Source organism: Ursus maritimus, unplaced genomic scaffold (assembly GCF_017311325.1).
Source record: "Ursus maritimus isolate PB19 unplaced genomic scaffold, ASM1731132v1 scaffold_29, whole genome shotgun sequence".
NCBI lineage: Eukaryota > Metazoa > Chordata > Mammalia > Carnivora > Ursidae > Ursus > Ursus maritimus.
In genome coordinates this window covers 12,464,272-12,491,370 of record NW_024425452.1, presented here as the reverse complement: position 1 = coordinate 12,491,370, position 27,099 = coordinate 12,464,272, and the positions used below count along the sequence as shown (strand labels likewise).

At 38.4% G+C, this 27,099-nt stretch overlaps 1 protein-coding gene across 1 annotated transcript in view; it reads right to left on the bottom strand.

Annotated features, from left to right (window-relative positions):
* Window positions 1-256: 256 nt before the first annotated feature.
* LOC103663989 (muscular LMNA interacting protein) overlaps window positions 257-27,099 on the bottom strand; it is a 134,944-nt gene continuing 108,101 nt past the window's right edge. Inside the window, 2 exon segments of the mRNA XM_040643588.1 lie at window positions 257-574; window positions 10,007-10,060. Coding sequence (XP_040499522.1) covers window positions 569-574; window positions 10,007-10,060 — 60 coding nt within the window. The 3' untranslated portion in view covers window positions 257-568.

Here is a 27,099-nt window from a genome sequence, read left to right as displayed (position 1 = left end):
AACAGAACAGGAAAACTGCGTGAGTTATGTGAAATACCAACATTCTCATGTTCAAGATCACCCCAGTGAACCCCTGAATATTAGCATCCCCTGAAAGCAGGCAGGGGCTCATTTTTTTAAAGTTGTTCATTTTCTTTACACATAAAAAAATCAATCAATCAAAAGGGAAATAAAACCTGATTCAGTAAGTAACGTATGCATTAAATAAAACTGGTGTTGAAAAATAGTCACAGCCATCCTTCTATTTACCCATGATTCTTCTTTATTTGGCTGCTAAATATAGGGGCATGTTAGTTTTGCCGTCAGCTTAATAGAAGGCATTAAAGGCTCTAACAGTGGTGCGGGAAGCTGTAGATCAATCTTTTCTACGCTGGGTGTTAGTCGGGTACTGCGATGTTATATGCCTGCACACTTTTGTTTTAAATTCCACTTCTGCATTGCAGTTCATAAAGGGAACACTCATACTGAAAAACAAAAAAAAAAATTAAACATCAAATCTAGCAAGTGATTAGCACCAGCATTCTAGAAAACTTCAGCGCGGCCTGTGTTTTCAGCTTCTGCTCCAACTTCATTGCTACAAAACAAGAGAAAATAGTAGTCAGGTTGCTGAGATAAATAAAACTTCAAAACTACACACCTGAAAATGTATACATTAGCATTTGGGCATAGAGTCTCATATAAAACATTATTTATAGTAGGAAATTGTTTTTCTTTTTTCCCTCGGGAGCTGTTTTCTTGTTACACAATTAATGGCATAATAAAGACATGCAGCTGTACCTTCAATCAGACTCTGATCTCTTGAGAGCTCAGCAAAGCAGCTCCGGCCTCGTGCAAGGGGTTATGATGGCTTTGGGGGGCCGGTGCAGCCTTAAGGTACAGCATTGCCGTATCCCACCCACAAGCCCTTACCCATTGATCACTTGGCTGCTGCCCGCCCCCTTCCTTTAGCGTGGATGACTCCACCATTCCCAAGAATGTAATCTCTCAAACAAGGAGGGAAAGTGAAGTGGGACTGGAATAAGTCTCAGCTTTTGCAAAATGGACAGACAGAGACCCCAAATGGACCTCCTATTGTTGTTTTTGTTGTTGTTTCATATATTGATTCAATTGGCTATATAATGCTACGGTGTGACACAGGAGTGATTTTCATAATTTCTTTATCCATCAATCTCCATGTGTTCCTGTTTGACAGGGTTAGACTCTCCGGAACAGAAGACATAAACCTAACTGAGGGGGATGGGTCTCGGTAAATTATACAAGTCAAGAAAGAAAGTTTAAAAGAAAGTATCAGAGATGAGGGCAGAAGAGAAATTTAGTTCTATAACATCACTCTAATCGAACAATGTCATGGAATGGCACTAATGGAAGGAAACGACCATAGCTTTATACTTCTGGATGCCAATGGAGCATTCCAAAATGGCAGGTGGAGAAGAGAAGAGGCCCATTGCTCTTCTGTAAGCAAGTCTCCCTGCTTGGCCCTGGGCTGGATCACAGGGTGATGAAGCTGTGGCCTGGGAGACCTGACTCCAAAAGAAACACGAACTATGTACAAGGGTAAGTGAAGAGACAGAAAACCTGAGTATGGCATGGCCAAGCAGCTAAGCAGAATTGTGAGACATGGGTACATTCTGTAACATTTAGGACAAACTACATTTGGTACAAGAAGGAGGAGGTAACGAAAAAGCTACTGAACCAAGAGGGCAGCTCCAGCACTGCACTGATTTGTTCTGGCCACAGAAAATCAGTAGTCATGAAATAATTAAGTTGTAGCTTTCATCATCTGGGATTCTCCAAAGCTTTAAAATAAAAGGAGGAAATGACTAAATCACATCTCCTCCTTTTCTTTCTAACAAATAAAAACCACCATCTATTTGATTTTCCTGAAAGTACCAACATTTGGTAGCTAATACTACAAGAGATTTAAAGGAATCATCATCCTTTAGCCAATGCTTATGAAGTGTTATATATTTTATATGCTAAGCACTTTGCATGCATAAATGCAGATCTTCACCATTATCCCTTGATCTCATTTTGCAGAGAATGAAATTGAGGCCCGAAAAGATTAAATATCATGCCCAAGGCCACAGCATTTGAAATTAAACCCTAGTCCGTCCAGTGTTTTCTATGTGTTTTTGTTGGCGGTGTAGTCATTAGTCTGTCTTAGCCATATATGAAAACCCATATTGTGTGTGGTTTATAAATGACCAACTGTGTCACTGGAAGTATTTAAACAGAAGATGTGTAAGGATATAAGTGCAGACAGGTTCAGAACATCTAATCAAATACTGGACTCCATGTCCTCTGAATTCTTTTCATATAAGATTTATGATTATGTGAGTAATTAAGTCAGACTGGAGAGCAATAGGTAGCTCATCCACTGTTGCCATGCTGGCACACTCGGCACTATTTCTGGGTTCTTCCTGAACGCACTGGCAGATCAAAGTAATGCCTGGCATCACAGTTCAGCAGCTGGTTTAAAATGATGCGTCATGCTATGACGGGTAGAGTCAGGATTTTTGACATTTTGTGAAGTTCTTAGCTTCCTTTGCCAACCTCAGTACGTAAGGCGTTACCTAACTTGGGAAAAACAAAGGTCTGATATTTCAGAAAAATGAAGTTCATTAATAAAATAAATAAATAAATCCTTATGTTTCAGACTAGTCCCCTGGTAGCTAAGGCTCGGGATTTTCCCACGCTGCCAGCTGAACAACACACTTATTTTGGATATCAGAAAATACAAACAAGAAAGAACTTAGGACCTTTTTAAAAATAATAATTTTGAAGGGACTCAAATTCCAATTTTTTTATTTTGCGCGAGCTTTGGGTAATAAGTAATGTAGGGCTGTAAAACTTTAAGCCAATGTTACAGAAAGCGTTTCTTAAAAGAATGTGCAGTGTAAATTTTTTATTCCCTTTTTATACAAAACCATTCATGTATACTTTTCTCTGCCAAATGAAAGCAAAATGATCTACATATGTGCCCTTGTAAGTATGAAACCAGACTTCATGTATCCAGAAAAAAAGTTATTTCCAGGAAATGTATATAATCTTATTGCTATATATTCATTGTTTTCTGAAAGATATTAAATGTATTTTGGACATTTACATAACTACTAACTTTGGCGTGAAAACACAGGATCTAGTATCAGAATTCATTGTCCAGAAGCCAGAAGCTATAAAATGTGCAGTAATTAAGGGTGCTATAAAAGTCGATTGATAGAGAATATAGGTATACCCGATGCTAGAGAGCATCACATTGAATCTGGGGTCAAAACATTTAATATCTGCATGACCTGAGCTCCAAATAATTTTTAGCCCTCATCTTATTTTGTTTATCTTGAGAAATTAGCACACAGAGGAATGTAAGTCCATCTAGTTCCCTGACTTTTGCTCAGCTTTACCATGACTCACGACAATGCAAAACCCAACAATAATCTATTGAGATGACTTTGAAGGAGAGATCCCAAACTTGTCGAACCCCCACCTCTTCTATATTAGATTCAACTGTGTCCTTAGAAAAGAAAAACAAAGGACACTCGTGTCTTTTTATTGACCACTTCAAAGTAAGACTTTCAAATTTCAGCTCTGCCCCTTGTCGACCAGTTGAAAGAACAAAGAGAAATTAAAAAGAAGAGGCTTCATTCTCATTGAAAACAGGGGAATTTGGGTGCCTGGGTGGCTCAGTCAGTTAAGCGGCCAACTTTTGGTTTCGGCTCAGGTCATGATCTCATGGATCCTGGGATTGAGCCCTGCATTGGTGCCATGCTCAGTGGGGAGTCTACAAGATTCTCTCCCTCTGCTCCTCCCCCCACTAAAATAAATAAATAAATCTTTTTAAAAAAGAAAATATGGGAAGCAATTTCCCTCCCTCCTTCGTTAAATACATTCTCCTTCCTTGGAAATATATATACATTCTTCTGAAAATTCAAAGGGCATTTTGTCGGCTTTAAGACCCAGGAATGTCTTTCTCAAGGACTTTGAGAATCATTCCTTTGTATGTAAATGTCCAAGTGAGACAGCACCCCTATTTCCTGGTTTCTGAGAGAGGATAAGAGCCTAACTTTAGCTGACACCTGGCTCCAAGCTGTAAAACTAACTCTTGTCATAAAGATATGAGAAGTGTACTTTTGCTTTGTGTAAAGCCAATTAACTAACACAGTGGCCCCAATTACCAGTCAATTTAGGGTGAACTATGTATAATAAATACTACTGCCAAATCTTCTTACTTGAGGATGAACTGAATTATTGTTTATCTTGAGAACCGTGTATATAATGGGTTATATCTGCTTGGCTATATGAAGGGTGAGATTTCTTCCTGTCTTTGCAATTGTGATTGTGATGCATATCACATTCTGGTTTAATGCTTATTTAATAACAAAAGTGTTTCCTTTCTCTACTATCTTTAAGAAGATGATTTCTGGGTTAGCAGCATTTTTTAAAATTATATTTCCCCCAAACAGGCAGGGGGCTTACAACCCAGAAAAGTCATTTTGATGGGGTTGCCAAATCTGTGGTAGGAATGTCCTTCTCTTTCTCTTTGCCTTGTCTACCTGGATGGCTATCCATCCAGGAGTTCATATTATTTGTGTTTATAAGACAAATTTACTCTGGTTCTCCAGCCAGTTGTCTATCAAAGCATATGCATTTTCTTTTAATCAGCAGTTAATAATATCCAGATTCTGAGTTCTTGCCTGAGATTACAACCTTGAACTCAACAATCCAAGATTTATCAAAGCCTGATTTTGAGAAATAACGTCTATGGGAAATTGCCTCAAGGGAACAGAGTGGGCCCATTTCTCTTGATAATCTCATTTTACCCTTGAATCAAACCAGAAAATGAGAGTGGCTTCCATGGACAAGACACTTATTTTCTTTTCCGTATGTTCTCATCTGGAGAATAGAGATAAAGGAACGAGACTTGTGTCCCCTAAGATTAGAACTTTAAACGCCAATGGAGGTTCTGGAATTTAAAATAAAATGAATACAAAATGCTTATATGCACCACAGCAGCTAATCAGTCGTAGTCACCTTGCTAGCACTATTGTTATCGTGCCAACTCTTAAATGTTTATCAAAAATCTGCAAAGAGAAGGAATGAGAAAACAGGAGAAGAATTTGCCTAGTATGTGTTTATGGGCAGCTGGTGAATGATTAGCTCTCAAGTTGTGTTAATAGCAAGTGGATCCAAAAGGTCAGAATCAACTGCATCTCATCATGTTTTTGGAAATCAATTGACCCTCAAGTTAAAAATAAAATAGGCCCAGGGCTGCATGTAGCAGGCGATGGGAAGAGCAGCAGGTCTGATTCTATCTCATTCCCCAGTATGACTTTCACAATTAAGCCTGTGGAAAGAGAAGTGGGTTGTAGAGTGGTTGTGGATCAAAGAGTTGCTGAATTCACAAGACATGGTGAATACAGTCAGAAATAATTATTGCTACTAGCATTTAATTTCTTCTAAGTAACTCTGCTTGGAAATCATTTACCTCAGGCAGGGAGCTTGCTATAAATTAGATGGTGTTACATATACACCTACTTTGGAAATTATTGCTTTGGTGTGAACAATCGACATGTATGAAAGTGACCTTCTTTGAAAATTGATCAGGTCAAATCAATTATTTAGGGATTTCATCTGCTTGTATGAGGGTTCATCATTGGCCAAGTATTTTTGGAAGTGCCATATAAAATGGTAAATAAAATATCCTTTGGAATATAATACCCTCCCAACCCCCCACACTCAGCTTGCACCAAATGCTATGCCCAGCCCAGCCTAAGGATTTTCCAAATTTGTGTAGGATATCAAAGAAAACAGAAAGAAATGTTAGATTTTACTAAGAAAATTACAGTGAATCTCAACATAGAACAGAGCTCTCAAAATTAACCTACCAGGTTAAAGCACATGTTAAATCGTTATGATCGCTTGATAGAAATACGTGACCCAATTTTATTAATTCAAACAAACTTCTTTTTGATTCTCCTGTTTTTACTTTCAAATTTTTGTTTCTGAGATGGAATAACTTACTTGCTTTCCTAGAGCATCAAGAAAGGAGCTAGAATTTGAAGATCTCAATTCTTGTTGTCCACTTGTACCACCTGGAGAGATTTTCAAACAACCAATGCCTTCGTCGCCCTTCAGAGATCTTCAACTTAGTTTGCCTGGAGTGAAACCCTGCTACTGGGGCTTTTAAAAAGTCCCAGTGGATTCTAATGTTCAGCCCGAGTTGAGAACCCCGAACTAGATTATAACTGGAATGTTCTTTTGAGTTAGTTCTTTTAAAGTGTATTTTCTAAATCGTATGATTTAGAAAAACAAGGGGCAAATCCAATCAGATAAATCTGAGGTCTGTTCGTTTTTAAAGGAATTACAAAGCAAATTTGAAAAACTAATATCTACAAATAACATGATTAAAAATAAGAGGTGGGACTCTGGTAGTAAGAAAGACAAACTGCTGTCTTTAAGAACTGAAAGAAAAACCAAGGGGGGATTCTGAGATCCAGTCAAGGTTCTTCCATAATTCTTTATTTTCACTGGGTATTTAACTGGAACAGGTTACTCTTTAGGCTATAGAGTCACAAGAATAGAATTGTTTTATAAAAACAGATCATTTTCTTGGTTGATGCCATGTAGGTAAATAAATTAAAAAGACAGGGTTTGGGAAAACATACTGGTCAATATTGCAGTCTGCCCGCCTACCATAAGAAGTTGTAAGAAGTTGTGAAATTGCTCTAAAATGTGCCAATATTACTAACAAGTAAAATACAGCACACTGGAAAAATAAAATAGCCTTTTGCTTAATTATTTACAGTTCTTTTAATACCAACAGTAACTCACTATCTCTCATAAATATTAAACTTCAAACTTTAGTTTCCTTTTTTTTTTTTAAAGATTTTATTTATTTATTTAACACAGATAGCGACAGCCAGCGAGAGAGGGAACACAAGCAGGGGGAGTGGGAGAGGAAGAAGCAGGCTCATAGCGGAGGAGCCTGATGTGGGGCTCGATCCCATAACGCCGGGATCACGCCCTGAGCCGAAGGCAGACGCTTAACCACTGTGCCACCCAGGCGCCCCATAAACTTTAGTTTCCTTATTCTCATATATTCCAAACCTGAGGTTGAAATCTTTTGTTAATCTCACCCACTAGCTTAATTTTAAGTTTTGTCTCTAGAATTATGGTAATTCGTGCAAAAAAATGCAAATATGACATCCAAGCTTTTCTTTTTTGCAACACATTCAAAAGTTCTTAATTCAGCATTTATCTGAACTAGATGTCTTTGTTGTTTAAATAACCAATTGATTTTCTATTACTGTGTGGAAACACTTATTGTGTAGAACAGCCTATGTGAGTTTGAGCCAAAATTATTATGTTTGAAAGAAAGAGAACATTTGCTTATCTTTTTACAGTCATCTGAAATGTGTAAAATTTGGGGGCACCTGGCTGGCTCAGTGGGTAGAGCACGTGACTCTTGATCTCAGGATCGTGAGTTCGAGCCCCATATTGAGTGTAGAGATTACTCAAAAAAAAAAAAAAGAAAGAAAGAAAAGAGAAGAATAGAAAAGAAAAGAAAGGAAAGAGCTCAGATGACAGAAGGAAAAGCTTAAGAGTTGGAGAGAAGATAAGCCTCTGCAGGTTACTGAAATCAAGAACCTAAATAATCAGTGACGAGAAACGTAGAGTGAGTTGTTAAGCCAATGGCTGAATGGGAAAGTTAGGAAAACACTCATTGAAATGTGTAAGATGTATTCAGTCTTTCTATTTTTGGACATAACTGTCCAATTTTTTTACTATTAACACAATCTGCCACCATCACCCTGAAAGGGCTAGCACATTTGACAAAGAATTAATATCCTTAATATATGAAGGGAGTCTGCAACTCAGTAAGAAAAATATTACCATACTGGTAGATAAATACCTAACATACTGCATAAACAAAATAGATGAAAATAACAGAAAAATACAGAATTTTTAAAATGCAAATAAATATGAAAAATAAGTTCCCTTTTTAATTGTCAATATTGTAAAATATGATTTTATTTGTTTGTTAAAGATTTTATTTTTTTAGAGAGAGAGCACAAGCAGGGGAGCAGCAGGCAGAGGGAGAGGTAGAAGCAGGCTCCCCGCTGAGCAGGTTGCAGGCTGCGGTGCCCTGGGGCTCCATCCCAGGACCCTGGGATCCTGACCATGACCTGAGCCGAAGGCAGACGCTCAACTGACTGAGCCGCCCAGGTGCCCCTAAAATATGATTTTAAAAGGAAGAAAGATTTAGGGCACCTGGGCGGCTCAGTCAGTTGAGCGCCTGCCGTTGGCTCGGGTTATGATCCCAGGGTCCTGGGATGGAGCCCTGCATTGGGCTCCCTGTTCAGTGGGGAGCCTGCTTCTCCCTCTCCCTCTGCCAGTCCCCCTGCTTGTGCTCTCTTGCGCGCTCTCTCTCTTAAATAAATAAGTAAAATCTTAAAAAAAAAAAAAAGGGAAGAAAGATTTAGATAGTATAGCTAGAGATTTGGATAGAGAGCTGGACAGAGTATGGTAGAGTTCTTAAGAGCATAGGCTCTAGGCAGTCGGATCTGGATTCAATTCCTGATGGAGTAGATACTTCCCAGCTATTTCACCTTAGGCAATATACTGATTCCCCTCAGCCTGTTTCCTCATCTGTAAAATGGGAATAATAGTACTTAACTTCATTTTGTGAAGATAAGTAAAATAAAGCATATAAAGTGCATAATACATTTTAACATATAGTAAGCTCTCGGTAAATTGACAATTATGATAGTTCTCTATGCTGGCAAGAGTACAGGGAAACAGCTGTAAAAACAGGCTCCTCCTAAGGTGAATTGTTATAATTTTTCAGGAATGTAATTTGGCTTTATCTTTTAAAATCATTCTGTATGTCCATACTCATGGAACCAAGAATCCTATTTAAAAATAATCGAAGATGTGCTCAAAGATAGAAATCCACACCTATTCATAACACAATTGTCTAGTCTAATGCCTAATGTTAGAGCAGAAAGCCACATGGTCTCATATGATACAGGTTTTAAAATTTGCAGCAATAGGAACATCAGTTTATGAAAAGTAGATAATACGCCCTAAATTGTAGAAAATTTGCTTGGGGAAAAGTTACATTTTATTTGGAATTTTATTATTCCTACTTCTCTCTTGTATTATGTTTTTTTTTTTTCTAAATTGGAGGCTGCAAAATTGACCACGCCTCATTTGCAAGGGTATCTGAAATGAAAGCATGAGCTCTCTTACTCCCTTCTGAAAGGCAAGTCCTTTAAAAATCACTTTTTTCCCCTCACATTTACCACTTTGTCTGAGAGGATGTAGAAGAAGAAAACACTGTTCAGTAATTCTTACTCTTGATTAACAGAAAATTAAAAATTCCTGTACAGAATTTTTTCTTTGCCTCTTTGGTATCGCATTTATAAAAGAGAGATTCTTAAATTTATTTTTTATCAGCTCAAAATGTGAAAGTGGTTACACATTTGTATGAAAATCAGAGGCTACGTTTCAGCTGGCATGTTTTTGCCTACGAGCTACATAACGCAAGCCGAATTTAGCAGGGGATCAGGGGCAGGGCTCAGTGAGCTCAGCAGACATCCTCCGGTGAGCTGAAACTGAGACACCAGGACATACTGGGGTCTCTGATTCACAGGACCCGCCATAAGTATTACAAACACCCTTTGACCACTGAGAGAAGACAACCGGGTTTTGCATATGACTCCAAAGTGGAAATCTCAGAGACAGACACTGGAATAGAAAGAGCTGGTTTGTGATCAAGGTGCTACACATATGGGGACCTCTAGAACCACCTTCCACGTTAAGAAGCAAGAATTTATTCAACTATCAGTTGCTTCTGAACACCACAAAGTGGGCCAGTTAGTTTTATTATTTTTTAAAGGGGATAAAAAGCATGATCTTCTTAATATTTTTAAAATAATATTTATTTCTACAATCAACTATCACATGGAAATGGATAACTACATCTCTAATTGTATCTTACATTTACCTCTCTGGAATCAAGACTTTCATGTTCAGGAATAGCCACCATTGGATGACTCAGCTTCACAGAAGAGATGCCCAGGATGTGATGGGGGTAGAAGTGAGGAGAAATAAATGTTTACATTTCATTTAAATAGATAAACAATGACAGACGAATATTATTGCTGAGCATAGTAGATTCTTCCAAGTGTAAACATTCGATCTGAACTGATTTGTTATTAAAAACAAGGGAAGATATTCTTGACACAGGAAAAAAAAAATTGCCAGTGGTGAATACTTTGAACATAAGACCACACCTTCTGTATCTTTGTGTCCCACATAAATTCTAACAGCGTCTGGCAGATAGTATAGACACTTATTAATTGTTTATTGAATGAATGAATGGTTACAACACACTGACAGATTTCACAGAAAGGAAATGAAGCTATATTTATGCCTCAACCCTCACAATAGGCCTCAAATTGAAAAGCTCCAAAGCAAAATAAACAAATCATGCTTACATCCACAGGAAATGCAGATGTCCCTATAGATAGTAAACACTTATTTGGAATACAAAGCATTGTGCATTATTGCAAACAGTAATACTCTCAATATACAAGGACTTCATAAACATTGTAATCTTATAGGATATGCTGTTATAGTTTACAGCACAGTGACATTTTCACAGAGAAGAGGTTTCGTGCCTCTATAGGAATTAGATTACTGCATGGGTCATCTGAGCATTAGACATACACTTAAACCTATTAAGATAGAAGAAAAACATAGATCATGCAAGAAAAAGAGAGAGGCAGAATGAAGGACCCAAGCACATGAAGAGTGGGGAGAGCTATCATTGGTAATAAATCTGTTTGTCCCTCTCTCTCACCATTTCTCCTCATTGCAACTTCAGGGTAACCACAATACTCGGTTTGCCCAGAACAGTTCTTGTTTCTGTTATTGTCCTGGGCAAATCAGGAGTATGAAAATAATTGCCCAGCTTTCACTCTCAGGAGGGTCCTGATTTGATCAGTAACTCGGTAGAAGAATGCCTACTTCCTAATCCTCCAGTAAAACTCAGCAATCTGGCCTTGCCCCAGGACCGTGCCAGCACTGGCTGCTGGGAAGGCCAAGGGGGTCCTGCTTCACCTTTCTTCAGGCTTCCCTCCCTCTGTGCCAGCAGATTTTCAAGAATGGAGACTGTTTTTATCTAAAGTTATAGTTTCACTAAATCTCAAACATTACACTCTGTTCCCAATTATGAAATCCTCTGGGTATCATAACACAGGACTCCTGGCTGCCTGAAGCCATTGCTTTAAATAGAAGCATGATCTGGCCTCAGAGCTAACTAGAGATCTAAATAGCATTCCAGAAATCAGCCGGAAGTGCTTCCTTTCTCTTGTTCATCAGCATCTCCTGAGATCCTCAGAATGGCTCAGGACTCGACCCTACGTACCATTTCAAACCTTAGACCCAGGTAATTGGTCCTGGAGGCAGCAGACTCTTTAGCATACCTAAGCTAAGCAGTAGGGTAATTATATAAATCATCAGAGTTTGCACAATGTCAAATTTCATTCTCCTAGTCTCCTAAGATAAAATAGGATAAATATCCTAAAATTTAAAAATGTTGGAACCCTTCCAATAAAATGTTCAGCTAAGACTAGAAAGGTAATTGAGCAATTATGTAATATCTATTTTTCCATTTCATTCCTTCTTTCCAATATAGGTACTCATTCATTTAAATCCATTTCATTTTAATCTTGAATTTTAAAAACTATGTGTTAATTACCCTAATCAACAAAAGAGAACAGAAAATGATTAATCCTAATTAATTGGTAATCCCCAAATCATTTCTGTTTGGCTTTGGAATGCTTTCTTCTATTTTATGATTTTATATCATAGTGGGTTTGCCTTTGTATTATCCTCAAACTGACTGAAAATGTAAAATAAAATGTGATATTAATACTTTGAAGGTTAATAGATTTAGCCATAATAATTCTGTACTCATGTGACAAATTCATCACATGTATTTGTTTAGTTTTCACAGCAATCTGGTGAGGTGAGCACAAGTATTACCCTGTTTCACAGATGAGGAAACCAAAGCATGGAGAGACAGAAGGACCTATTCCAGGTCAGGAACTAGTAAGTGGCAGAGCCATGACTGGAATCCAGATGAAAGTTCCACACACTGAGCTTTCAAAGCAAGGATGAAGTGATAATATGCCAGGAAGATACTCTGGAGATGGGATGGGGGGCCAGGGAAAGGGAGAAGTGTATGCCATTTCACAAAAGGGAGAGCCACATATTAAAGGCATGAGCACCCCATTCAGAGGTCAGAAGCAGTCAGGAGTGCCTGGTGTAGCTCTGAAAGGCCACGCTGGAGACATAATACAATGGAGTTTACGTGTCAGATAAGGAGCCTGGCTTCATTCTCCAGGCAATGAGAAACCATGAAAGTACTTTAAGCAAGAAAAGGGGCATGTGTGCTCAGATTTTCATTTCAAAAAAAGTCTCCATGGCTGATGTACAAAATATCGAAGGCGGTGAGGGTGGGGGGTGCACTTGGAAGATTTAAAGTAATCTGAGGGAAAGAATAAAGAAGAAAGTTTAGATTAAAGCATTGCCTTAGAGTATGGAATAGACTCAAGATTTTCCTCGGTGACTCTAGACCCCCTACTCTCTAGGATGAGTGAAGAAGCATCAGGTAGACATGCTGATATGTTATGATTAGGGAAGACATACTGAAGCACTGGAGAGCAATAATGCTGAATGCTGATATCTCTGCTGGAGAGATTCTGTAGTGTACGAGGGTTAGAGATGCTAGGTGCGGGGGTGGCAGAGCCAATAAAACATGGGTGAAAATCTTCTCCAAATCAGAATGGAGACAATGAAACTAAAACATTAAAATAAATTTTACAGGGGTACCTGGCTGGCTCAGTCAGTAGAGCAAGCAACTCTTGATGTCAGGGTCATGAGTTCGAACCCCATGTTGGGCATAGAACCTACTTAAAAAAGTAATAAAATAAAATAAAATAAAATAAAATAAAATAAAATAAAATAAATTCTAAATAGGTGAGTGGTGTGCTATCCAGAGAATAGGTGTATACGGAAGGACAGAGTCATCCAAGCCTGTCTACTTGGTCATAAGTGTTCTGGAAAGCAAATTACTCTTATGCCAAAAAAAAAAAAAAAAAGACAAAAAAACCCCACACATGAAAAGTTACTAATTTTATCATCAGAACATTATTCAACATAGGAGGATCAGTGAAAGAGAAAGCTCAGGTGAAATGAGACAAAAAATATTTTGATCCTGGATGGAAACTCATGCCCTGGATATTATATAACAGATTAATTAGACCTTCACTCACTCACTACTGTGGAACAATCAACAAGTGGTATTTGAATAAATCATTCAGTTGATTTTTATTACGCTCTTGATCACAGCTGCCACCAAACTCATATAAAGCCTTGTGAAGTGTTTGTTACCAGTGTGGCTTTCTCATAAATGTCACTGCTTCTCCCAACGTAATCTGAACTTCTCTAACAAAGACAGATAAATGCCCTCAAACCAACTGGAGAAATGAGAACCCCAACAACTAGGAAAAAAAAGAGAAAATATGCAAAATGTGGTTGAATTACTTCATTAAGCCTTGACTCTATATGAGAAATGGAATTCAGCGCTCTAGCTTTGGTGAAGGAGCTCTCCCTCCTACACAAAGATGAAGTAGGTTTTCTTGTCTGCCAGAAATTATGAAGCTGAGGAAATGTTGCAAGAAATGTTAACATTTTAAAATCACCAAGGGTGTTACAAATGCTACTCAGAATTGAGCCCTTTGGAGGGCACCTGGGTGGCTCAGTGGGTTAAGCATCTGCCTTTGGCTCAGGTCATGATCCCAGAGTCCTGGGATCGAGCCCAGCTTTGGGCTCTCTGCTCAGCAGGGAGTCAGCTTGTCCCTCTCCCTCTGACCCTCTTCTCTCTCTGTTTCTCTTTCAAATAAATAAAATCTTAAAAAAAAAAAAAAGAATTCAGTCCTTTGTGATTGCTTTTTGGCTGAACCACATCTCATAAATCTCCTTCACTCCATTTGTCTTTGATAAGCCGTACCTTCTAATTCTGTTGTCCCATCTAGATTTGTGAACCACTCCAGCTACAATGTAACCCCCCCTAGGAACATCTCTCAAAATAGATGTGACAAATTGTTGTAGCACTACCGACATAAAATCATGTATTTCATAAGTATAACATTGCTATTAGGAGAGTATAAGCCTTTGGAAGTGGATTATGTTATTCATTTTTAGGTCCTCTGCACCTGGCACAGGACCCACTCAGCACCGAGTACAACTAAATGAAAACTGGGTAAATAAATGAACAAAAGAAAGAATAAATGAGATGGCTAGAGAAAAGAGGATTTTCTGACTTGCAAAATTAAAGAATTCTGAATTAGTGAGGAATTAGGATGGGTTACTGCATTCCTAAAAATCTCCTCATTAATATGAAATTTTGCAAACCAGGGACCTTGGAACTAGAACTATCACCCATGTGTGTTCTGTTTGAGCCTCACAATTCTTTTGCCTGAAAAGGAATTGAATCTAGTTGTCAGTGTTGGAGGCTACCGACTCTCCGTGTAGTTTGTGTTTCTGGTTTCTCTTGAACTGCGTAAAGGTCTTACAAACCGGGCCTGCCAACATCTAGATCAGTAGAGCTGTATTCGATGAAGATGAAGGTCTTCATGTCAAGACAGTCCCCACCATCCTGCTAAGAGGAGACCAAGGGTCAGAAGTCACCTGTTATCATGCTTCTGCCTACATAACTGGCTTGATTCACTCATTTTGGGGATCTGCCTGGGCAAAGAAAGCATCTGAGTTTTTAATCTCTCATTTACAACATATCCCAGTGCATAGGAAATACCCCAGGAGTCCTATCATCTTTACATTCTGACATAGTAGGTCTGGAGAGGGCCCGGGACCCTGCATTTCTAAGTGGCTCTCAGCTGATGCCAATGCTACCACAGGTTGAGTAGGGAGGCCACAGCCAACATTTTTGTAGGAACTCAGGAAATTGATGTTTTCCAAATATTTATCTACTCACAACTGAAATTAACTATATTCAAAATGTCCTAATCAATTAAGCTGCATTGTGGTCATATAATTACGTAATTTACCCCCGATTCTTTTAATTAAGTACCTGCTAGTGTGCCTGACATGTTGCTAGATGTCAGGGATAAAACAGTGAACAAAAAGCCATTGTCCTTGCTCTTGGAGACCACTGAGTAGTGGGAGAGACAGATATTAATGATTTAATCAGGAATATAGAGAAACAAACACAAAATAATGTGTTAGGAAGTAAAAGCTCAGAGGGCTGTGAAGGTTCAAAACAAAAATCTGACCTGATCTAGAAGGATGAAGAAATCTCTTTCCAAGAGACTGAATCTAAAGGGTAAGTGTCCTAGTAGGAACAGAGGGGTGTGAGAATGAATATGGGGTTAACCGCTGAAAAGAAATTACAGTTAGGCTGATGGGAAGATAGGGAGAAAATTCAGAGTACATGGGCACAGTGAGTCGGAGAACATCAGGAACTGAGGCTAGGCAGGGATTTTACATGCCCCAACTCCACAGACTATGGAAAAGAGGAAGCCCTTTCAAATGTGTGTTAAGTGAACGAAGACTATTCAACATGGGTTTGTCTCATTTCCCGTAGACTTCGAGCTGCTGTAGACTAGGGCCCATCAAACGCTAGCAGTTGTACACCAAACACTAGCTGATCAACTTCATTGCTCAAGAGTCTGGGTCTTGTACAAAATGGGCAAGGCTCCAAGTCTTCCCTTACTGAGGGCAGTTGTGCTATGAGGAAAAACCTGCTCTCAGTGACAGGCAAAAACATGCTACTCCTACTCATATGTCTCAAAGAGTTCATCTGCATTAGCCAAAAATATTTTTTAAACTTCCAGAACACCAGTAGTTTAAACATGTATTATTAGAATTTAAAGGAGCCAGATCTATTTTTGGTGATGCCCTAAAGTTTTAAAAATTTGCTCATGCTAGGGGCACCTGGGTGGCTCAGTCAGTTGAGCATTCTTCAGACTCTTGGTTTTGGCTCAGGTCATGATCTGGGGGCCTTAGTATCGAGCCCCACATGGGGCTCCACACTCAGCTTGGGGTCTGCTAAAGATCCTTTCCTCCACCCTCTCTCTCTCTCCCTCTGTTGCTCCTCCCCACATTGGCCTGTGCGCACTTGCACTCTTTCTCTGAAATAAATGAATGAATGAATGAATGAATGAATGAATAAATAAATAAATAAATAAATAAATAACATCTTAAAAAAAAAAATGTGCCCACGCCAGGGGTGCCTGCCTGGCTCACTCGGTAAGAGAATGTAAGTCTTGATCTCAGCGTAGTAAGTTTGAGCCCTGAGCTCAAGCCTCTATTAGGTGTAGAGATTACTTAAAGTCTTATAATTTTTACTTTTCTCCTAGGCCTTTAACTCCCTGTGTGACCTTGGGAACATCACTTTGTCTCTGGGCGTTGGTTTCCTCATCTTTAAAATCTGGGCCCTAAATAGACGAGTTGCAGTACCTCCTCTACTTGGATAACTTGGTGAGTCTGATATGTAAGTGCAACTCTGTTAATTGATAAGTGATGCTGTCTCAGGCAAAAAGTTATTCGTCGTGGAATCTCCTTTGTTTCTGGAATCTCCTCAGCCACAGCAGAGGTAGCAGCGGTGCCTCGAGCAATGGTAAACTTTTGTATGAACTTTTATAAATACTATTAAGTTTCACAATATCCCTCAGTATTATCATAAACTCAGTTGGAATTTGGTCCATGTTCCTTGCTTACAAACCCAGAGAAAACTTGCTATTAAGCGATGGTCATTAATGTTATTATTTTGGAGTCTAAGTACCAATAAGTGTGATACCACTCTAATATCAGAAGAAAACAGAAATTTTCTGCTCTGATCTTTGTAGTGAGTCTTTTGAGATCCAGTTGAACATTTCCAAATTATACTACTTTTATCCTGGCCTTTTCTCTTTCATCCCAGGAGGCACAGACTTGGGACAGTTAGAATTCCTGCCTCTAAAGACCACTTTCTAAAGGGCAGCTTAATGGGATTTTTTTTTTATTCTCATCTACTCTGTGTTCAGCCTGTTTTGAAAACGTACCACATCCCTGTGTTTATGCACATTTTTCATCCAGAGTTGCTTCTTTCTCAACTAGAAAACCACTTCCCTGAGGGGATTAACTACACAATTCACTTTTTGCATTGCACAGCTCCCAGGTTGTAATGAAAATGGAACAAGATCTGTATTCCAACACCATGTTTGGACTCAAATTCCAGAAACCGAAATTGGAATTGACAAGGAAGCATACTGGTTCTCTGTCTTTCCTCTCTCCTTTGAGGCCACGATTAGTTGCGCAGGACTACAGGCAAAACATCGCTTTCAATTGTCGCCAATATCATACTAACACTAATACAATCATAAACCAAATGTCTCTTTCTTCACCAAAGATAATGTTGGTGGAATATTTTTCTCCCCCTATTCTTTCTTTTCTATGGAATATAAGGGCTATTAGCTATTTTATCCCAATGGGACATATAATAGAAAATAAGCAGCTCTGTATTAAGACTTAGCCTCGTAAATATTTTTTTCAGTTCCTATTGTGCTTTAGTCTCATCCCAGCTGTTCCTAATTTGCAACCAGTTATCCCAAGTTGCAAGACACCTATCCCAGAACCCAGGAGCGTGTCAACAGATGTCAGTCGATGTATTACAAAAATTTGGAAAAGTGTTTCTTGAGAGGAAGAACAGGCACAAATGTGATGGGGCCAATCTGTGCTCCCCTGGATCTCCAGAGACCCCCTACCAGACCCCACTCTGCTCTTCCCTAACACTACTCTCCCAGCAGCATCTTAAAGAACATAAGGAGGGGAGGTTGAAGAGGAAAAAGTTGTGTGAATGATTCGTAGGCAGATGAGCTGAGGACCGTCTGACTGTAAGACTCAGGGAAGCAAGCATCCCTGTCAGAATCCCCCAGGAATGGCTGGGATCTAAGACCAAGCTGCAGTAGCACTGCAGGAGCAAAGAGCTAGGGCAAGATGGCGGGTAGGCGGCGGGTGTGCTGACAGTTGAAAGGTGCATGACAGACGTGGTGAGAGCGTTAGGAAGGACTCACATCATTCACAAACTGTAGGGTAAGACAATGTGTGGAGGGATGGAGGAATAGGGTCCAACTACAAGGAGTTGGGGCAGACAAGCTACATACAGGAGGCAGCCCTCCACTTAACCTAAAATCTCCTCTCTGGTGAATCTGTCTTCTTTTGCTCCTTGCTAAGTTCCTGACAGAACCACATCCTAACAACCATGGTAGTTTTTATCTAAACTTCAAACCCTATAGCTGTGGTATTTACTAAGTGTAGAAGCCCATAGAAAACCCCTGGTTATGTTATGTTGTTAGATTAGGTTAGGTTAGGTTAGGTTAGGTTAGTAGGTTTCAGCCATTCCAAAGAGTGAGATCTTTTCAAAATTAGGATAAAAATGGTTACAATACTACCAAATTGTCTAAGATTTTTATCACTTGGAATTTGATAAACTGGTAAAAAGTCATTGAAACATTGAAGCATAAAATATATTCTCAGGCATACAAGGCCTCAGAGTATTTGCCAAGTAAGGACTGCCTTAAAAAACTTTCTTGGTTCAAGGACTCAAAAAAGAAAAGAAACAAATGCTCCTTCCACAGTTTGGCTATTGTGGACACTGCTGCTATGAACAAAGGAGCGGAGATGCCCTTCAACAGATGAATGGATAAAGAAGATGTGGTCCGTATATACAATGGAATATTACTCAGACATCAGAAAGGATGAATACCCACCATTTGCATTGACATGGATGGAACTGGAGGGGATTATGCTAAGTGAAACTAGTCAAGCAGAGAAAGACAATTATCATATGGTTTCACTCATACATGGAACATAAGAAATAGCATGGAGGACATTAGGAGAAGGAAGGGAAAAATGAAGAGGGGAAAATCAGAGGGGGAGATGAACCATGAGAGACTATGAACTCTGGGAAACAAATAGAGTTTCAGAGGGGAGGGGGTGGGGGGATGGTTTAGCCTGGTGATGGGTATCAAGGAGGGCAAGTATTTCAATGAGCACTGGGTGTTATACACAAATAATGAATCATGGAACACCACATCAAAAACTAAAAAAGTACTGTATGGTGACTAACATAACATAAAAAAAAAAAAAAAAAAAAAAAAAAACCCAAAGGCAAGAGATACGGCAAGAAATACAGGAAGGTAGGGTAATAAAATATTTTGAGTAGTATGGTGTTTCCATGAAAGACCACAGAAAAGAAAGAGAGAAATTATAACCATAAAACGCCAGCAATAAAAATCTAGAATGGGATACATCAACATGATGAGAAGTCATGGAAGGGGCCAGGCTGACTTGTCTTAGTTACTAGAAGATTTAGATACTGATAGGGGATATGAACATGAATGTGGACCCCAAGTGAATGACAATCACAACAACAAAATGAATGGATCACTTTTAGGGGGCCCTGGGTGGCTCAGTTGGTTAAGTGACTGCCTTTGGCTCAGGTCATGATCTCAGGGTCCTGGGATCAAGCCCCACACTGGGCTCCCTGCTCATGAGAGTTTGCTTCTCCCTCTCCAACTCCCCCTGCTTGTGCACTCGCTCTCTCTGTCTAATAAATAAATAAAACAAAACAAACAAACAAAAAGAATGAATCACTTTTAAACTAGTGACCTAAAACCCTATCTCTTGGGTGGAAAACTAGAAAGAGATAGGAAAGCAGAGTAATGGGACACGTAAAATAACACGACAGTATTAAGGTCATGTGATGAGATACTCTCACACATTAAGAGAAGTCTCTAAATGTAGGTACCATTAAAAATCAAGATCAGAGAATATATGGTTAACAAAAGATACACACACAAGAAGACATAAAAACTGAAAATAAGAGGAGGAAAAGACTTATCTCTCTAATACGAGCCAATATAAAACTGGAATAGCAATGTTATTATCTTTAAAAATGGACAGTAAGTAAAAAATTATAAGGGACAAGAAAAGACATATTATACACCAGTAAAAAGAAAGTCAATGAACAGGAAGATATGACCATCATACACATATATTCTTTCTTAAAAAAGATTTATTTATTTGATGGGGGGAGGAGCAGAGGGAGAGAGAGACTCTCAAGCGGACTCCCCACTGAACGCGGAGCCTTTCGTGGGCTTGATTCCACAACCCCAAGATCATGACCTCAGCCAAAATCAAAAGCCAGAGCCTTAACCAACTGAGCCACCCAGGGGCTCCAAACATATACTTTTAGTAATACAAAGTATTGAGATTAGTGGCTGACCTCTAATTCTTTGAGAGCAAAGGGGAGATCATATACTTCATCTTAATGCCTCAACAGAACTAAGACAGTGTTTCAGTGCCCGCTGGGAGCTAAGTAAATATTTTTAAACAACCTGAGGAAGGGTCCAACCCCACAGTCATTTCTTCCACGAAAGATTTTTATTTGATTAACAGAATGTACGGAACATATGGCTTATTAAGGGCAAATGGGTATTATTATTTCATGGCTGTAAATGAAATGTCTGAGTTGTATCGAATCAGTCACACATGGGTAAACTTCAACAAATTTAAAAATCTGAAAAAATGTTATGCTCATTTTAGTGAAAGGAATAAAACAGTGGTTATATAAAGCAAGACGAAACCACATAGGAACATTCTGCCCTGAAGTTTCAAAATAAGAGACTCCTTCACTATGCAAATACCACATGGTATATATGGCTTTTGTTACACTGAATAAGTAAAAGGATAACAAAGCAATGAGACAAACAAGTCGGCTGAACTATATAAAACTGATAAAACTGATGTTTTTGTAGGTCAAGAACCACTGAATAACTTGAATAATAACTGTTGGATAATGGTGACTTGATGTGGATCAATCTCATACAAAAGACATTTAAAAAAAATAAGTCACAGCATTAAAGGTTGTTTAGACAAACAACTGTGCTCAAAGGTAAATATATATATATATATATATATAGACTCAATTTACAAAGATGAATGCCTCCATCAGGGTTTTTATTATATCTCTGCGCCGACAGATGCCTCGTTCTACACACCATCACCCTCAGCTGAGGAGATCTTCCTGATGCTGGTTTCTTGACACTCTCCAACATCATGGCCCACAACCAAAGACTGACTGACAGGGGGTACCAAAGGTCAGCACCTTTTCCTCAAGGGTGGATAACTTTGCAACTTATGTTCCCCTCTCCCTGTGAATTAGAACAAGGATGATTGCTACCTGGGAACACGTTTGCTCTGCTCTTTGCCCCCTTCAATTAGTGTTCACTCCTGCTCTTACAGAAAGTTTTTCTGAAGAGCACGCCCTCAATAAATCACAAACAGCTGAACCCTTGTCTCAGGCTCTGCTTCCAAAGAACCTGATCTAGATACCATGCACTAGGGAAGTTACAGGTGGTGGCTAATTGCTTTGAGATACAAGCTCATTTTTTCCTTTGTGCCTCCATCTGAACAAGGTGCAAACTGATGGCAGTTTATTTTCTTTATGCCTGTAAAAACACAAGCATGGGCAATAAATTCTAAGGGGCCAGCATGTTATTTTACAAGAGCTTTAAAAGTCATCTTTCTCCAAGTATACTTTTCTTCACTAAAAATGCCATCCAGCCGGCCTCCTACTGCACATCTCTTTCCAATTAGCAAATCTGTAATTTCTAAGATGATTTTATTAAAAGTGTTATAATGAAAAATTTCAGCTAGATGGCAACAAATGAGCTCAGGGACAGAGATATAAAAATTGATTGTTCTCGGTTTCCTGGAAGAAATTTAAAAGTCAACTGTTTGTGATTACATTAAGTACATTTTAAGAATGATGACTGGCAATTAGATAACCTGAAACATGCCTGGTTTCAAATGCCAGCCTGTCATTAAAGCATCTATTGTGTTGAAATGTTCTTTTTGCCCTCTAGTGGAGAACCTAACTAAATATGATTGATACTTCAGTTTTCAGAACCGCTTCTCTTAAAATATCTACTCACCGGCATTCATTTTTTAATGTTAAAAGCCCAATTAATTTGCATTTACCCATTTTGAACAGAATGTTCTTTATGAACATATTACACAAATTCATCCATTCTGAAAACAATTTGGCATAGGCAAATAGCGCCCCTGTTCCAGTTTCCTGAAAAATCTAAAAACATTAAAAACCAATTTTGAGTTGGCTTTTTCTCCTATTCCACCCACCTCAAAGGTTTTCTATTCTACAGTACCTGAACAGTTACCTGATTCCCATGAACTCCCAAAGTTGTCAGAAAAGTTTTGGAATTAAGAGCCAGGTGGTTTATCTCTGTGATGATAGGAAATAAATTACCTTGCTTTATTCACACAGAAGGATTTCTAATTATGTCGATGGAGCAAAAACAGATATTATTAATGAAGAGGAGAAAAGGAAGTTTTGAGTCCAACATTCAAGATGACTTCTTCCAGTAAATGTGGCTGCCCCAGTCTGACGAAGTGTTAGAGGTACAGCGGTTCTCTTAGCCACTAACCTTTGGAACTGCGGCTGCACAAAATGGCTGCAGCCTGGGGTTGCAAGGTGAAGAGCACTGTGGACTTCATGATAAACCCAGGCTCTTCCAGGAACTAACACCGTGCCCTTCGGTGTGTCACTTCACATCATTAGTCTCCAGTTCCTCATCTGTCGACTGAAGGAAGTCGGACGACCTCAGTGGTTAGTTCCACTCCTTAGCTATAAGGCCTTGTTGTTTGGACAGAAGTCTATGATTCTGGGAGGTGGTGATGCTATTTCTTTGATTTTAAGTACCAGCTTTGAAGCTAGTTTGCTGGAATCATGTACACATTATTTACACTCTCTGAGCCTCAGTTTCTTTGTATGTGAAATAAAGGGATTAAAACCTACTTTCTGACTGTTTTGAAATGTAAATCAAATGCTGTCTGTAAAGTAAGTGGCATGTTACTTGCGACAACATGGTTGGATCTAGAGGGTATAATTCTAAGTGAAATTAGTCAGAGAAAGACAAATACCATATGACTTCACTCATGCGTCGAATTTAAGACACAAAACACAGAAAAAAAGAGATAAAAAAAACAGACTAAAAATTAGAGAACTGGTGGTCGCTGGACTGGAGGTGGGTGGGGGACGGGTGAACTAGATGAAGGAGATTAAGAGTTCACTTATCGTGATGAGCATTGAGTAGTGTATAGAATTGTTGAGTCACTATATTGTACACCAGAAACTAATATAACACTGTGTGTTAATTATACCAGAATTTAAAAAATAAATTTTAAAAATTAAATTTAAAAAATAATAAAATAAAAATAAAGTGGAATGTTTGCCTACTTTTTTCCAAATATGAATTTCTTTCTTAGAAATTTCTTCTTCTAAATTTCTTTCTTCTAAATTTCCATGACCCCCTCAACTCACACCCTGCTTTCTTCTCACAAATTCTGCTAACCCAGGGCCCCCAGGGATGCAGAAGCTGTCTGGCAGTCTTCTTGCTAACTTCAAATGGTAGTTCCTGGTCCCACTTGTTTCTTCAATGCTCTGGCCTGCTTTCATTTTCTTGTGCTTGTCCTGTCCCTTTTCTTTCCTGCCTGACAAGCTTCCTGCTGCTATTCCCTCTCACTGGAGTGGCCAGCAGGCCCCCAGACTGCTTCTTTTTAGACCTCGGTTCAGACATCAGGCCTCCTGAAGTCCTTCCTGATTCATCAGACTAGATCAGGACTTCTATAACAGATAACTCATAACCACTCAGTTGTCTTCTATGTTGCAGTTGCCACAATTACCATTAAGTAATGGATTTTTTTGCATATTTAATTTCTGCTTTTCCCAAGTAGAGAAGAACATAGTTGGCCAAGGCCCCTTACATTTCTGTGTGCTTGATTTCAAAGCAAGGCCAGCAGAGACACCTAAGGGATACTTAGTAAATCTTTGTGAAATAAATAAATAAATAATGTATCAACTTCCAGACTCCCGGGTTCCAAGACTTCACATTGGAATTATGACGTATCATAAAGATAAGATACATTTCAAGTTAAATGCTCCTCGTTACTGATAGGGAATTGGGCTATTCGTTAGACAAGGTTTTTGTAACCTTGAACCAAATCACTTAACTTAGTGTTCATTTTCTCATTTTGAAGCTATGCGCAATTGTAAACCGCTTATCTCAAAGGAGTGCTGCTTTATTCTTGAAATACATCTGTAAAAGATTTTTCACATCTTTAGATCTAAATATTTACAGCTTACATTAGAAAAACAAATTTTTTTATTTCAAAGCCCCCTCAGCCTTTGAACCAGTAAGTGAAGGTTAGAATGCTTTAGATTTTCCCTTGTCCAGCTAAATCACGATCTGCTGTAACTTCTGTTGATTAATCTCTGTTAAAATATCAGAAGAAACCTCAAAAAAAAATTCTCCTTTCAGATGAGCTACTAAAACGTTTAACACATGCCTATAATATTAAAAATTTAATTCATTTAGTGCATTTCTGTATAGAGAGTCAATTTTCTGAGTAGCCATACAGTGATACTACCAGTTAAGATATCCTTAATAATGAAAACAATAAAAACTTTACAAATGGACTGAATTTGAAAATAAATAAGAGAACAAATGGAGAAAAACAAAGTGAGAAAAGCCAACATTTATAGGGTGAGCTATCCAAAGGTTTAAAGGACACATGCTCATGACCTAGGAACAGGCTTAAGCCAGTTTATGGTGGAAAGTTTCCTACCTACTGATCCTGATATAAGTGTCCTTCCTTTCTTCTGTCTTCCTAGCTCACTCACCCAGTTACCTCACCACCAGGAAACTTCATCAGAGGTTCCAGAGTCCATTGCCAACCCCTAATACTCCATGATGTGAAAACAAAAGGCAATAGACCTCAAATCTCCCAATAAGTTCGCTATTACATTTAGTTGTTTTCCTCCTCGTAGTCCCTAAACTGTGTATTTCTCTTTCATCATACATATGGCTAAAAAGGTTCTCTCACTATTCTAACAGACGTCTTGCCCTTGGCTTATTATAAGTGGAATGATCCTTTACCTGGAAAAGACAAATAATGGACAGAATTGGACTGAAAATATCTCCATTGTGCTCACTTTCCTCTCACTTTGTCATTGCAGACAAGTTATATGTCCTCTTTATTCTTAATCTATAATCTCAAGAGCAGCTGCTTCGAAAGAGGCTAATAAAAACCCATCAGTAAATACTCTGTTGACGTATCATAAAGATAAGATACATTTCAAGTTAAATGTTTCAGCTTTCTTAGCAAAAACATAATTCTAATATAAAGGATTAGTATATTCTAAAATCTCATTTTATGAAAAAGGCACTTTAATTTCTTAAAAAGTAAATCATTAAAAAGTACATGTTGGCAGCTTTGGTACTTTTTCAAAGAGAAATGACTTTTAATAATTGAAGTAGTGTACTGGAAAAAAAAATGTACTTTCCGATTCAGTAAGTACGTGAATACTGGATATATAAACACTCAGCCCAATTGTAAATGTTACAAACACATGGGAGTAGTTTTGATTGAGAACTCAACCTAACATTTTATGACTTTGTTTAATTAAGGAAAAAAACAAAAAACAAACAAAAAAAAAACCCCTGTGACCTAAGGTAGTATATATACCATTTAATACTGGTGTTTCCTTTTACTTGAAAAAGTTTATATGAGAAATCACCAATTATAATCAAGCACTTTTTAATATCAGTATAGTTTTCTTTGTTAATTTATTTTTTTGTAATAAAGTTTATTTTCTTGGTGAATCATTACAGAATTTAAAAGACAAAAGCGGAAACATTTGCCACCAATGGGAAAGCTTCAAAGAGGTAAAAACTTTTTTTTTAAGATTTTGTTTATTTATTTGAGAGAGAGAGTGCACAAGTGGGCAGAGGGGCCGAGGGAAAGGGAGAAAGAGACTCCCTGCTGAGCAGAGAGCTTAAGCCATGGTGGGGGGGGGAGCTTGACCCTAGGAACCTGGGGCTGGATCCCAGGGTCCTGGGATCCAGCCAAAGGCAGATGCTTAACCACCCAGGGGCCCAGAGGAGGTAGAAACTTCTAAGATCATCCAGTCCAGTGAAAGTTATAAGTTTAGGAGTTTTAAGTGAGTCTCAGGAATCTGCATTTTTCTAAAGTTCCCCATGTAATTCTCATGAAATGAGCCCAGTTTTGATCCTAAAGTAAAAGTTTTAGAACCAAGTGCAATATCCTACCACTGCAGAGGAAAAAGAAGTCCACAGAAAAAGAGTGAAGTGTGTGTTAACAATATCATTTCTATAAATTAAATTATATGTACACAAAATAATAATGCACTGCTTTTTCACTCCAGCACCAAAATTCTACAAAGAGGTAGCATGCTGAAAAATATATAAAAACGGGTACTTAAGTTGGAACGTGAGAGTTTCACTTACATGTACCGCTTGATCTTGGTAAAACTCCTGTGATTGAGATTCTACTTTTTTTAACGTGTTTTTTTTTTTTTTTTTTAATTTCCTTAAGCAATCTCCACACCCAAGTGGGGCTCGAGCTCAGGACCCGGAGATCAACGGCTTCAGACTCTACCAACTGAGCCAGCCAGGCACACCTAAAGATTCTATTTTTATTGCTATTTTATAAATAAGGAAACTAAAGCAGGAGTTTGGATTACTTTTCTAAACATGGACATAAAACAATTTATTTATTTGACAAAATTAATTCAGCAATAGAGCCTGCAGATGAACTTTTGTTGCATTTCACTTTGGGTAAAGTAACTACAAGTCTACTTACTGATCAACCTAACACTAATAATGACAAGGGGCACAGAAATAACTGAAATTGTGTAATAATAAAAATAGGTATTAACAAGTGGTTTGTTACATTGGTAGATCTATAAAATATTTGTTTTTAAAAAAACAATTTTTAAAAGTAAAAATTGTTTCCCCAAAACAATGGAAAAACACTTAATGATACACTTTTACAAAAATGTCCAGGACAGATCAGAACACAGGTTGTCTGACACAGGGAATATACATTTTCCTCTCTCCATGGAAGACTTTAAAGTCTTGCCTTGAC